Source organism: Salvia hispanica, chromosome 1 (genome assembly GCF_023119035.1).
Source record: "Salvia hispanica cultivar TCC Black 2014 chromosome 1, UniMelb_Shisp_WGS_1.0, whole genome shotgun sequence".
Classification (NCBI taxonomy): domain Eukaryota; kingdom Viridiplantae; phylum Streptophyta; class Magnoliopsida; order Lamiales; family Lamiaceae; genus Salvia; species Salvia hispanica.
This window is the reverse complement of record NC_062965.1, coordinates 32,865,378-32,879,709: the sequence shown is the minus strand read 5'-3', so window position 1 is coordinate 32,879,709 and position 14,332 is coordinate 32,865,378. Positions and strand designations below refer to the sequence as shown.

At 38.0% G+C, this 14,332-nt stretch overlaps 3 protein-coding genes across 3 annotated transcripts; 2 read left to right on the top strand and 1 right to left on the bottom strand.

Moving 5' to 3' along the window:
- The first annotated feature begins 814 nt into the window (after positions 1-814).
- On the top strand, positions 815-1,558 carry LOC125194675. The gene is made up of 2 exons (XM_048092922.1): positions 815-1,149; positions 1,369-1,558. The coding sequence occupies exons 1-2, from the start codon at positions 815-817 to the stop codon at positions 1,556-1,558; spliced, it is 525 nt and encodes a 174-aa protein (XP_047948879.1).
- Positions 1,559-3,700: 2,142 nt separating this feature from the next.
- Positions 3,701-7,919, top strand: LOC125203597 (probable pectate lyase 4). Its single transcript, XM_048102017.1, has 5 exons — positions 3,701-3,980; positions 5,295-5,646; positions 5,727-5,937; positions 6,038-6,109; positions 7,456-7,919. Exons 1-5 carry the CDS (start codon positions 3,740-3,742, stop codon positions 7,687-7,689), a joined length of 1,110 nt encoding a protein of 369 aa, XP_047957974.1. The 5' UTR covers positions 3,701-3,739; the 3' UTR covers positions 7,690-7,919.
- A 2,433-nt stretch (positions 7,920-10,352) lies between these two features.
- Positions 10,353-12,469, bottom strand: LOC125202037 (exocyst complex component EXO70H1-like). Its single transcript, XM_048100347.1, has one exon. The coding sequence runs from the start codon at positions 12,430-12,432 to the stop codon at positions 10,528-10,530; it is 1,905 nt and encodes a 634-aa protein (XP_047956304.1). The 5' UTR covers positions 12,433-12,469; the 3' UTR covers positions 10,353-10,527.
- Between the last annotated feature and the right edge of the window lie 1,863 nt (positions 12,470-14,332).

Here is a 14,332-nt window from a genome sequence, read left to right as displayed (position 1 = left end):
TTCTTACTAGATCTGACCAATCCCCTACTGGAAAACTCATGAAGAGATTCATCGAATTTCCCTACTTGACCTTCTTAGTAAAAAGCCTTAGACTTTGTTTATTATATTTCAATAATAAGCCATTATATTATATTATATATTCTCATAAATAAGTAAACAAGTGGACGTGGCGTTTCTCGTATATATGCACAAGGCTGGCTGTACAAAGGCATGTACGCTCGAAGCATCTTTTAGTATACAAACCCCAACACCTCCATCTCGTCCCGACGAGACGGGACATCCCGTCGAGCGTCGCGCGCGGAAGAGGCCGGCCTCGAGCTGGCTCGCCACGTGGCGCACACTGGCGCGCGGCGTGACACCCACTCGCCAGCACGCGAGTGAGCGTCGTAATAATGACGTCATAATTCGTTTTTCTTTTTAATTTGATTTTTCGAAAAAAAAATTAAAAAACGGTAATATGACCGTTCAACGGTCGATTTTTAATATTTTTATTTTATTTTTTATTCTATAAATACTCTTCTCATTCTCCATTTTACACACAAACACACATCTATTCTTCTTTCATCTCTCTTTCTTTCCTCTCCAATCATTTCTATAAATCATTCCTTTATTTTTTTTCTTCTCCCAAATTTAATCCATTCATGGATCCATTTGAGCAAATGCGTCGAATAATGGAAGAATCGCTAGAAGAAGATCGACGTAGGGAGGAGGAAGCCGCCGCGCCTCCTCAAAGGCGACCCCAGACTTACATCCATCGTAACCGGGAGGAAGCCGCCGCAAGGTTGGAACGTGATTACTTCAGTCGGAACCCGGTATGGAGATATCTACTTCCGTCACCATTTCCGTATGTCACGCGCGCTATTTTTGCATATCGCGAATACATTGGCGGCACGGGAAGAGTACTTCAGAGAAGGGTTCGACAGCTGTTGGCCGTCCTAGCCACACGACGCTCAGAAATGTACTGCGGCGATCCGTCAGCTTGCTACTGGACAAACGGCGGATTCGTTCGACGAATACCTGCACGACTGGAAGACTTTGTTTGCTGAAATTCTGCAAAGGCGTCCGAGCAGCCTTCACCGACGAATTTCTGAAGAAGCCAACCACCACAAATTGCCAGTTTCTGCTCCAACTTCACGAACAAGCACACGGGTTCCCCGGGATGCTCGGGAGTATCGATTGCATGCATTGACAATGGAAGAATTGCCCTGTGGCGTGGAGGGGGTCATACACGAGCGGCCACAAAGGCACCCACCCCACCATTATATTCGAGGCCGTCGCCGACTACCGGTTATGGATTTGACATGCGTATTTCGGGTTCCCCGGCTCGAACAATGACGTTAACATGCTCAACAATTCTGACCTCTTCAGCGAAGTTCTGAATGGTAAAGCACCGGTCATCAACTTCATCGCTAACAATCGCCAGTATAAAATGGGGTACTATCTTGCCGATGACATCTATCTGTGGCCAACCTTCGTGAAGACGTTCAACAGGCCTGCGAACGAAAAACAGGCTCTTTTTGCGCAAAAGCAAGAGGCTGCTCGCAAGGATGTGGAGTGAGCGTTCGGGGTTCTCCAAGCTCGATTTAACATTATCTAAGTCCCGGCTCGTACGTGGTTTATGGATAATATGGTCGACATCATGTATACTTGCATAATCTTGCACAACATGATTGTCGTCGACGAAGGACTTGGGGCGGGAAATTAGTTCGACCCTGAAACCCTGGGAAGCTCAACCGCAAGTAGTCCGCCTCGAAGGGGAGTGCATCCGTCTTTGCAGGAGCGGTTGTGTATTCGGGTAAGGACACGTGATTCTACCGCCCACGCCCAACTCCAAGAGGATCTAATAGAGCACATTTGGGCAAAATTTGGCAACCGTTAGATGATCGTCACTAGAGAACTCCTTCTTCTGCTTCTTTGCCTCCATTTTTTTTTATTTGAATTTAAGTGTGCAATTTGTAATTTCTAGTTTTTTAAATTATGTCTTGTTTTTTATTTTTTTAGGTTTTTAAATTGTAATTTGATTTTATTTAATGAAGTGTGTTTTTATTAATTGAATTTGTTGGAAATAAAAATAAAAAATGAAATTGAATGAATTATTAAGGGATGAGATGATTAAGAGATGGAGGAATGCAGGTGTTGTCTCTTAGTTAAGAGATGGACTGAAAAGTACAGTGGTGTCCATGAATAGTGAAAAGATGAAACGGTTAAAAGACATGGATGCGAATGGCCTTACCAACAGTGATGTAAGATGAGGAGATTAAATTAAGCCACTGCGGTGCAAACTGCGGCCAACCACATTAGCTTATTAGTCAAAATTAGCCACAACCCGTCTCTGTCTCTCGGATTTTATCTCATCCGCAATTAGTCAAAAATATGCTTTACACGTAACAAGCTCTGAGAACTAGTAAATCATCAGAAATCTCAAATACATGAGGGAAAAGCAAAAAGGCCATATAATATTCCGATTCTTGAAAATCAAATTCTCACGTGGATGACTTGGAAAAACGAAATATATTTCTGCTGTAATATTCCCCATTGTTCATTTGTTCTTCTTTGCATGAGTTTTTCCTTTGATTATTATAGCTTGAATACACCATGGACTTCCTCCGTCCCTCTGTAGCGAGTAATATTCATTTTTAGTAAAAAGCACTAGCTTTTCTTCTCTCTTACTTTACTCTCTTTTACTTTATTCTCTCTTCATCTCTCTACCTTTTTCCTTTTCTACTTTATCCTTCATTTACTTAACTCACTTTTAACACAATTTCTTAAATACTGTGCTAAAAAGAAACGACTCTATTACATAGGAATGGAAGGAGTACATTGTTTTCTTTATCTCGAAACAAAACAACACTGACGTAACAAGGTTTTTCGAAATTTGTATTGAAGTAATAGAAACAGTAATATAACAAAATATATTACTCCACCACAGATTAGAATTAGATGAATTGAGGTTTAAGAAATAATAACATGATAAAAGTTACTCATAGAATTGGATTCCTATGGTAGAGTAGTATTAGTACTCCAAACTTTCCCAGTATTGGCGACATATATAACAAAAAAGATTACCAGAATTAGATTCATAAAGTGGGACAATAACTTTATATTAGAGTATTAGAATGATAACACAACAAAATTGTGATATTCTATTAGTAGTATAAAACCCTTTACCTTTAAATAGATAAAAAGCCGAATTTTGAATTATCCTCGCACAATTGAAATTTGATGTGAATTTCTAATAGGAGTAGTTTTTCCTTTTTACTGATAGTTCATTACTAATTAATGCTAATTGCATCATTCATCAATGAAAATGTCTAAACTTTTCAGCCACTAAAGAATAGTTCGAGGTCTTAAATTCTTATGTTTTTTTTTTATTTTCAACAAGAACAAAAAAATTCTAGTTGTAAGATTATTGCAATCATTTTAAAAATTATACTAACAATTAAAAAGGATAATTTTCGTTAGCTGCTAATCAATGATAATCAATCCATCATTATAAGATAATTTTTTATTTTAATTATTAGTATAAGAAAATTTTTACAAAGTGAAAATATAGTATTTCTGTTTTGAAATTCATAAAATTCATCAGAAATCAACATAAAATTATAAGTTTAATACTACTCCACTAGCAATTATCAAAACACACAAATTTCATTAAATATAACTTATTAATCGACAGTTGAAATAGAGAAAATGTCGAAATTGGGCAAATGTGAGTTTTAAAGTATTTGAACAATCTGGAATGGGAAATCATCATGGGCGTCACTCACTCTCCGGCCACCGCAAGAACAATCATCCTCCGCCGTTTAATTACGGCTCAAATCCAGCTCCCACAACCATCGTGAATCCGAATATGGGTCTGCGTCTGCCCTACGGCCACGTCGACTCCAGCCTGCGGGCGCTGGCTGGACAGGCCGAGGGCTTCGGCCGTTTCGCCGTCGGCGGCCTAAACGGCGCCGTTTACCGCGTCACCACCCTCGCTGGTATGAAATTTTCACAACTTCTCTGTCCCCCTTTTAACATATACTACTCGTTTTGATGAAAATGATTTTAGATGGTAGTGTAGTCAGTGTTGAGACGAATTTATGTGGATTGAGCTGATCACGAAATTAGAATCCCTAAGTCTTCTCTTGCTGCTTTTTATTCTGTTTTGCATTCTACTGGGATTCTTGCAAATGCTAGTTTTATGGTGAATTCTGGCAGTCTTTATTCTGGTAACTAGAACCTCGATTGATGGATGCTCAAAATTGATTTTCAAACAGGATTAATCTTTTTTAGGTTTAGATTAAGTTGATGAAACTGTCACTTATCAGCCAGATGTCCCCTTTGTCTGTTACAAGCAATATTTGTCTACTTCTTCATTTCCTGTGAGGTAAAATGTAGCTATAAGCATCTCTTGGAGTTAGTCACTTCTGTTTGAAGCAAGCAGAGAGGCCCTGCCTAACTTGTGCATGTCTTCCGACAGCTGCGAATGTACTAATAACTGATGTTGTAACATGTATCCTTAGAAAGTTTAGCTTTTGTACATAAAGACAGACATGGATACAACTAAGGAAGCCAGAAAAGGCTTGATTTTTTATGAAACTAAGTAAACTACCTTCACATGAATCACCTAATGCTAATAGTGATGAATGGGATAGTTTCTGCTCTAGTTTCCAATGGATTTGTTAAGTCCATTGCAAGGATAGACTTGCAAATGTTTTATTCTTGAGGGACTTCTCTGCAATTAATTCTAGAGCTGGTTAAAGTTGTTAAAGAGAGAAATGCAGCAGTTTCTGCTACTTGACTTTGTTGACAGGGAAGATTCAAGAGAGAGATACCAGATAGAGAGTTCATATTCAAACTTCAAGCTAGAGAATCTTGAGAGTTCACTTAATCATTCATCTATTGTAACATTGTATCAAATCTTGTATGGACGTTTGATTTCGAATAAAGGATTTTGGTTTCTGTCCATGGATGTAGATCATCTTGATCAAACCACGTAAAATCATTGTATCATTCTGTGTTGGTTTTATTTCGTTGATCGTCTAACATCCATTTTTCCTTATTCTCACCATTTGCTGGTAGTGATTTTGTGTCTTGTCATAAGTTTCATTTTCTATGGATTTCTTCTTTGGAGAATTGATGTTATGTCTTCGTTGAAGAATTAATACTGGTGTATGCATATGGGAAGCATTACTATTGTGCCATCATCATTGTTATGTTGTACGCTGAAAAGTGAGCAAGCTAGAAACTGATTCTTTTGTAAAATTTCTCATGGTATGCAATTGGCCAATCCTCTTTTATGCATATTGCAGATGATGGACCAGGTTCACTACGTGATGGATGCCGTAAAAAAGAGCCTTTATGGATCATCTTTGAAGTTTCGGGAACCATTGAACTCTCGTCTTATTGTAGTGTGTCCTCTTATAAAACTGTTGATGGCCGTGGTCAAAGAGTTAAACTAACTGGGAAAGGCTTGAGGTTGAAGGACTGTGAACATGTAATCATCTGTAATCTACTATTTGAAGGGGGTAGGGGGCATGATGTTGATGGGATTCAGATAAAACCTAATTCAAAGCATATCTGGATAGATCGTTGCAGTCTCAGTGATTATGATGATGGACTGATTGATATCACTCGACAAAGCACAGATATTACTGTTTCTAGGTCTGCTATGTCTTTCAAATAAATGTTCTTGATTATTTCTTGTGTCTGGATATCCTTGACCTTCTTAAAATTGTGTGCAGGTGTTACTTTACAAATCATGACAAAACAATGCTCATTGGTGCCGATCCATCTCACACGGATGACAGATGCATACGTGTTACCATTCACCATTGCTTCTTCGATGGGACGCGACAGCGGCAGCCGCGTGTCAGATTTGGGAAAGTACATTTATATAATAATTATACCAGAAACTGGGGAATTTATGCTGTTTGTGCCAGTGTAGAGTCACAGGTAATACGTCTGGTTTCTGGTTGCGTGGAATGTGCATTGCTTCAATAAAAGCTTTATTTTCTTTGCATTTGTCTAAGATGGTCACTTTCTCCACATATAGGTCTACTCCCAATGCAACTTTTACGAGGCCGGCCAACAAAACAAGGTGGCCTTTAAATATTACACTGAGAAGGTATAATGTGTTTTCTATGTACTCGCACTTGATTATTGCATTGTTTGCTTTCTGTTACTCTAATATATTACTACATCACCTAAATCAAAATGCACAAATTATATACTGGAAATCCTGAGTTCCACATATTTTTGAGAAAAAACGAGTTGAACCTTGGCCATTTTCATGGTTTGTTCATCAATATGTAGGAGAATGACTTGCAGCTCTGAGATGTACTTAATCATTTTTGATAATATGTAGGAGTACTAAAATTTCTCTCTTTTCCTTTGTTAACACCATTTTACTGATTCCGTATAGCTTTTTTGATTTGTTATTATTACTTTGGAGAATATTGTTTCCATTTTCTATTTCTTAGCTTCATAGACGAACACATTATGAACAAATCAGAATATGACTCCTAAATTTGCAAAATAATGTCATTTGGAACAAATCATACTATCAGACTTTGCCTTCTCCTAGTACATATAATGGCATGCCTTTTGCCTTCAAGTTTTATTTGCTTTACATGATTAATTTTGGAAGAGTAGCTCTTGCAAATGGTGACAAAGGCCAGGTTTCAACTTTTTCATTTCTTTGTTTGTGCACCTAGATTTATTAAACTTGCTATATCCTCATATGACTATGGTTACAAGATTAGGATGCCGACTTTGACATTTTGTCTTGGATACTGGTAATTTATATTCTCCAATAGCAATTTTTCTCTACGTTCTACTTTTTCCTATTAGATGAAATGCATTGGGATCAACAAAATAAATGAGTTGTTTATGATGAGTAAGTAAACAAGACAACATGTTATTTTGGTTTAAAAAATACTTTTTCAATGAAATTGAAATGCTTCCTCTATCTGGTGTGAAATAAGCTAATAGCATACTGTCTGGATGAATGTGACTGCATATCGCTTCACTATGCTTGAGAATTTTCAAAATGTGGAATATGACTGATGGTGATTAGGTTAGTGGTAAATATGACTTCAGACTTTCTATCCCAAAGTATGAACCTCTTTTAGATATGTCCCACACTCGGGTGAATAACACATTAATACCCAAAATTGTCTTCGTCTCCAAATCTAGGACGGACCTACTTTCCCGTACCCAACAATCATGGCCTCAAAAATTGTGTAAAACTGCAAATGCCTTTCATTGAGTACAATTTCCACAGATTTCCAGTTTCCAACATGGCTTTTTGGTACCGAAAAAGTGAGTTCGTCCTAGACTTGAAAACAAGCCAATTTATTGGGTACTAATCTATCATTATAAGTATGGGATATTGTGGAAAAGCTTGGTTTAGAAAGTGACATTTACACTTAGGCATGTCAAATAACTTAATAGAAGTCTTCAACACTGTAGGCAGCTGACAAGAACGTGGAATGCACTGGCTGCATCAGATCCGAAGGTGATATATTCATTGGAAGAACTCCGCCGGGTTTGACACCCCTCCCAACTGAGACCTGCGTTTTCCATCCTTCCGAGTTCTATGATTCATGGACAGTGGAACCACCAACCGACGAACTGAAACATTTTCTTCAACACTGCACGGGATGGCAAGGTACTGCTCGCCCTGCTGATCTTCCAACCTCTTGATCCCGCTTACTACGCGTATGCTGCATTTTCTCGTGGCGTGACATTATGTAGTAGTAGGCCCTACTTGTTGCTAAACTCAATGTGCCCTGTCGAGACTTCTCTTCCTGTGGTCCTTTGAACGTCTCGTTCCCATTCTTGTTCTCAATAACGCAGTGCGAATGTGAACACTGATCTCACTATCTCATTGTGGCGTTCTTGCATTGAAATTTGGCAGTCTTGGTTGTTGTTGACTTGTGAAGTAAACTGGGTAGTTGGATTATATAATGTAGTATATATACATCCCAATTATAACATAATGTACTCTGACTGGAATATGACTTCTCTAAAATAAATTAAATGATGCAATGAATTCAGCCTCAGAAAAATTAAATGTTGATGGACTTTTCAAGAGATATTTAGTTATGATTTTCCTTTGGAGCAAGTAGTGCAGGGAGTAACTGGGGGAGATTTAGTTATGCCTGTTTTGTTGAAACATTCTTGAAGACGCTATTTGTCTATATAAAAAATTTTGATTTTATTGTCAATGGCAAGTTCATATAACTATAGTCTATACATTTAAAAGTAATGAGTTAGATTGACCTTATTTATTATCTTAGACTGGATGATATAATGGTGCCGTTGCATGGAAATGATTGGGATTTGTATGCTCGTCCCAAGTCTATTAGTTGTATCGTATTTCAAGCGAATAGAGATAATTGTCATTTAAATCATGATGTTCGATTTAATTTGCAATTTGAACTCGGCTTTTTAGAAGAAGCAAACAAGTGTCCATCTTTCAATCTTATGTAAATAAATTTGCCAAATTCTTTTTTAATCCATTCAAGCACTTGAATTGAGGAAATAAAGGCCAATTTAAGATTCATTGTCTAAACTTGTTGGCCTTAGCTAGTGCAAAACATTAATTTCATGACTTAAAAGGCTAGTCTCCTTGAATTTGACCAAGCTTGGCATTTGATCAGGCTAATCAATGGCTTGTCTTGAAAGATATTTTTGAAGATTGAGTCATTGAGAGTCATTTGAAAGGTATACCAAGATTGAGTGCCTTCTATGCTAAATTTGTGTCTAAATTCGAGATTTTAATTTTGGATCTACCGATAATTATTTTTTGGCCAATCAATAAAAACTTGTGTAAGTTGACAAAGTGGTCAAACTTTTGAACTTAAACCAAATCAATAACTCCAATGCGTGAATATTTCTACCAATAGACACTTTGTATGATTTATTTATTTTAATTTAATATATTACGAATGCAACGGGGAAAACAGTAGTTCCAATACGTGAATATCTCTTACCTGTTAAATTTCTACTGTTCTTAAATTTATTTTTGGAACGTGCCAGTTTCATACCATTAGAAATATCAATAGATATAATGTATGGATAGAAAAAATGTCAAAGTATATTAATGAAATGGACTATTATAATAATTGTTTACGAACGGATTATAAGCAAAATTCATGCACATATATCCAAAAAAATAAATTAAAATCCAATAATTAACTAAGGAAAAGGAAAACTATTAATGCGGAAATTACAGATTTAAAATTAATTCTCAATTAAATTATTTCAACCACAAAAATGATGTATTGTTGAGGCGTCTTATATGACTTTAGATTCATCTAATAATTAAACAATAGTCTTATGGAAGTTTGTATAATTGTTTGACAATGATAAGGGAATTGTGGGGACGTGATCAAATGCAAACTCTAAATATTGTACAAACTCCAAACTATGATCTTTACCGTTGAACAATGTCAACAGATGATAAAATAATATTAATAGAAAATGTCAAATAGTTTCAATGGTTGATATTATGTTGAAATTGTGTTGATATTTTTTGTTGTTGTTATTTTGTCATCTGTTGGCATTTTTTAGTGGCTCAGGTCATGGAGTTTGTCCAATATTTATAATTTTCATTTTATCACTATCCGAATATAGTATAGCACTAAATCAAAAGGTAAACGTCAGTAATTAAAAATCCGTATTAAACATAATGATGAATTTTGAATGAAATGGATGTAAAGCAACCGTTGTTTGAGTTAGACCGGCAACCATATATGTGAAGGAGAAGAAGCTTCACGTGAATTATTCCAACATTCGTTAACCACTTTTTCAATATTCTGACCATCATACAAAATCTCTGCCGCAATAGTATTTTCAAACTCGCCATTTTTATAACACAACATATTTGTCCCATTTTTGTGGCTCTCTCAATCACTACAAACTAACTTTTCTTACTTTTTTTTCGAGATATCTTATGTTTCTAGTATTCATACTCGCGCGTGAGCCTTGAAAAAATATCCCTTTCTAGAAGCAGCTATTTTTTGAACTTCTCTTGTTGAAATGAGAAACGTGATTTCGATTATTTATCGACCCATAGCATTAATAATATCCTAACTCATCACCCCTTCACTTATTTATATATGAATCCCATTTTTTTTTATTCATTTCTTATTTCAACTTAAATCTAATAAACTTATATAGAAAGAACTGAAAATTTTCTCTGAATTTCGAAATCAAGTATCCCAATTATTGCAACTCCTTTATATTCAAATCTAATATTGTTATATGTAGATTTGATTAGATTTATTAAATTCGCACATGCATAACTCAGTCTTTCACAGCTCCTTTTGAATTGAAAGAGATGGATATATCATATACTCCACTTAACTTAAAAAATATCACTGTGAATATCAAAATCCGATCAACACCAAATATACTTGAATAAAAATTCACTTGAAATGTACTAACATCAATGTCTATATGCTCATATACAGTATAGCATTATGTGCCGAGAGGATATATTCATCTCTACGGCTACAAAATCTAATTTATCTTTTCTCAGCGAGATCTCGGGCGCCGAGAATCAGAAGGCGACGACTCAAATGACGATGAACTCCCTGCCCCAAAAAACAAATCGGAGAGACGGTGCCCTACATCCTCAGGGGCATATCTGACCACCGACGCCGAATATCTCTCCCCCGCTATTTTCTCGCGGTTCGCGTTGAAAAACTCGCGATACAATCCCACCATCTTTCTCGCGATCGAGACTTTTATGTGGTCGCGGAGCTTCTGATCGTGTACGACGCAGAGCGCCTGCTTCCTGTGCGCCTGATCGAACTCCAAATTGAACTTCCTAAAAGTCTCGGCGACCTTCTCCGGAGCCACGGCCGTCGGATCCGTCGGGAGCGAGTCGATGACGTGGCCCCATCCCAGCCGTTGGTAATTCGCCGCGAACTGCTTCACATTTCCTTCGTGCTTCGTCAGCCATTCGTCGCCGAGGAGATACTTCAGATTCGAGGTCTGCACCTTTACGACGACGTATTGGAGGTTGTTGGCGAGGAATAGGTACGCCAGCGCCGCGTCTTTGTAGTACTTCGCTTTCGTGTCGAGCTTGCAGAGAAGGACGAGGATCAGCCACGCCATTTTCACGGTTATCACCGGCGCCGGCGATTCCTCAGAGTCGGAGAAGCCGAAGTAAGTTTCTGGCAGATTTTTCTTCGGAGACGGAGGAGAATCGCCTAGGATATCCGCTAGGACGTTGCTGTAATCGGCGAGGTTGGAGAGGTAATCCATCGCCTCGATCGTCAGGAAGTGAATTCCGGCGCCGGCGACCGGAGATTTCGAGGAGTCCTTCTGGATCGCCGCCTCGAACTCGTTCAGTGCGGCGCGGACGAACTCGCCGAGTTTGACGAGCGACGCCAGCGCCTGCGATTTGATCGCGGCGGTCGAATCGAACGAGAAGATCGACTCGATCTCCGGCCAGTGGTTGGCGATTCCGGTATACATATCGAGTATTCGAAAAACTTTCTCCGGCGATTTTTTGCTGTGCTTCGCCACATTCTCCGGAAATGCGAAGAGGAGCACGGCGCCTTCCTTGGCGATTTCATGGAAGCACGATTCTCTGATGGAATCCGAAGAGGCGAAGACCTCATCGCAGAGAATTCTCTCGCCGTTGAAGAGCGTCTGCACGGCGGTGCGCACCGCGCTCATCCAGCTCTTAATCCTCAGATCGAGAACCTCCCAATCCATTTTATGAATCTGCGAGGAACTCAATTTCTCGACGCCGAGCTTGTAGATGCCTTCGTCGACGATCGATTTCCGTATAATTTTGTAAATCTTCAAGCACTCCTTCGCGTAGCCGGACGAGATCATACATTCGGCGATCAATCTCAAATCCGACATCGCCGCCATGGAAGCATCCTCAACCTCAGCAATCGATCCATCCGCAGCTTCTTCGCCTTCCGCTTCGGCTTCTTCATCGTCTTCGTCGTCGTTGTAAGAAGAGCTGGATGCGATTGACGTGCGCGAGGACCGAGTGGAGACGGACTCGGGGTCGAGGTGAGCCCGGTTCATGGAGAGGATCTGGTAGAACTCCTTCTGCAGGCGCTTCATCGCGATCTGCATCAAATTCTGCGCGCGAACTAGCTTTTCCGAGCTCGAATTCTCCATGACGAGGAAGTGCATGGCCCTCTGCAAATTATAGACGGTTTTGATGAAATCCTTAGCCTCGCGGCGGTTCTCGTAGAAGAGGGAGGTGACTCGGGCGAAGGTGGTGGTTTCGGGGTTCCATTTATTGATAACCGGCTCGGCCAGGTCGAGCGTCCGGTCCATCACCGAGTCGGAGAAACTCGGCCGCGAAGGCGAGAAGCCGAACCGCGACGGAGAAGGGGAGTGGGAGAATGTGGAGGAGGAAGAAGGATGTTTAGGGGAAAAGCATAAACTCCTCATTCCTTTTCTTGGCATATCTCCAATTGTTTTTAATATATTTAGTCGATAAGTGTTGAACTAAAATTTGGAAGTGAAGCGTTGTAGCTTCACACATGACATATTTATAAGCGCGGGCGGGGTTGAAAAATGTACGGACTTTTTGCAGTGAAAAAGCGTTCGATTGTGGTGAGGTAAGAGGGAGACACGTGGCGGAACTATACGATTTGGGTAAATGTTCGCGTTTGACGGTTGTTTCCTACCTCGCAAATCTGTTATTGTTTCGTAGAAATCAGGGATTTAAATTAGTTGATTTCATTTTCTAATCACACTTAGTGGCTACTTACGTGGAAAATCAGAATATATTCGTAAATTAATTGTGAGTCCACCCGCTGCTCCAACATTATGCATACTAAATTTAATATTCCCTCCGTTCCATGCTACTTCACGCACTTGTTTTTTTAAGTCATTTTGAAAAAATTGTATCCCCTCCATCCCACTTTAAGAGTCTCATTTGAGTTTAATATAAATTTTAAAAAATGTACAGAAAAGTTGGTAAAAAAAAATAGTGTCATATGAGTTATACTTTTATACTAGTACTTAGTTTTATAATAAAATGTGAATGCAAAAAAGTTAGTGGAATGTGAGGCCTATTAACATGTATGAAATATTTCAATCAGGACTCCTAAAACGAGACGAATGGGGTAATAAATAGGAGTAAAAAAATAATAAGAGAGTGAATACTGTAGAGATGACTATATACAAAGTAGCATCGAACGGGAGAGTAGTAAGTTCGAAAAAAAAATAGAGTCAGCCGAAAATTGGATTATCACTTTTACTCTTCGTAAGTAAAAGAAAGTTGAAAAGATTAGGTTGTTTTTATTATGGCACAATACAAATACTTGGTTCCAACATTTTAAAATCAATTTCACTGCAGCATCTCACAAAATCGAATGAAATATAACCAAAGTGTATACTTAGGTGGTAAATATATATAGTCATATAGGACTACTGTAACGTGTGTCGAAAAAACTATTGAAATTGTGTGTGTAGTGTGTGCTTAATTATGAACGTGTGTTGAAAAATAAAAGAGATTGTGTTTCCAAATTATCATTGCCTTCCCTATCAAGGCATGTCATATATGATATTCTATGAATAATTGTCCAGAAAATAAAGAAGCCGGATTTATATAATTAAGAAAACAGGTTTGAAAAGTTTTATATTAATTTTTCAATAACTCGGAGTACTAGTACTTTTCAAAAATAAATACTTTGCCGATAAGATATATGAACATTAGGATTGGTTTTAGATTATAATCCAGGTCTAGTCAAGTTCCTAAGGTCCTCTTAGTGTTGGAAATTGGAAGGAATAAACGTATTGTGATAATATGCATGACCTATTTAGGTGATACGTAAGCACACATCTACATATTTAGAAAAACAACTTTTCTTTTAACAAGCATGGGATCGGCTTTCATATTCGATTTCACCGCCAAATATGACTTTGTCAGTTTGTAATTAAAAAAAAAGTGTTATATCAAATTAAAGATAATTTTATTGGGATTCTAACGAAATTTCAATTATGTTGATAAATATTTCGACATTTATAAGTAATATAAGAGGACCCTGAAAATGATGGTCCTAATGTAACCTTAGAAATTGATGGGAATCAAACAAATGAATTATTGTTCTACTCTCTCCGACCATGAAATATTGTTCAAGTTTAATTCGGTACGGTTTTAAGAAATGTGAAGAAAAATGAGTTGAAAAAGTTAATGGAATAACAGTCCCACGTTAATATATTAGTTTTATAATAGAATGTGAGTGTAAAGAGTTAGTAAAAAATGGAGACCATTCATCAAAAATAGTGGATAATTTTTCACGGACAAACCAAAATGATAAAACTGGACAACATTTCGCAGAGGGAGTAACTTCTAAGT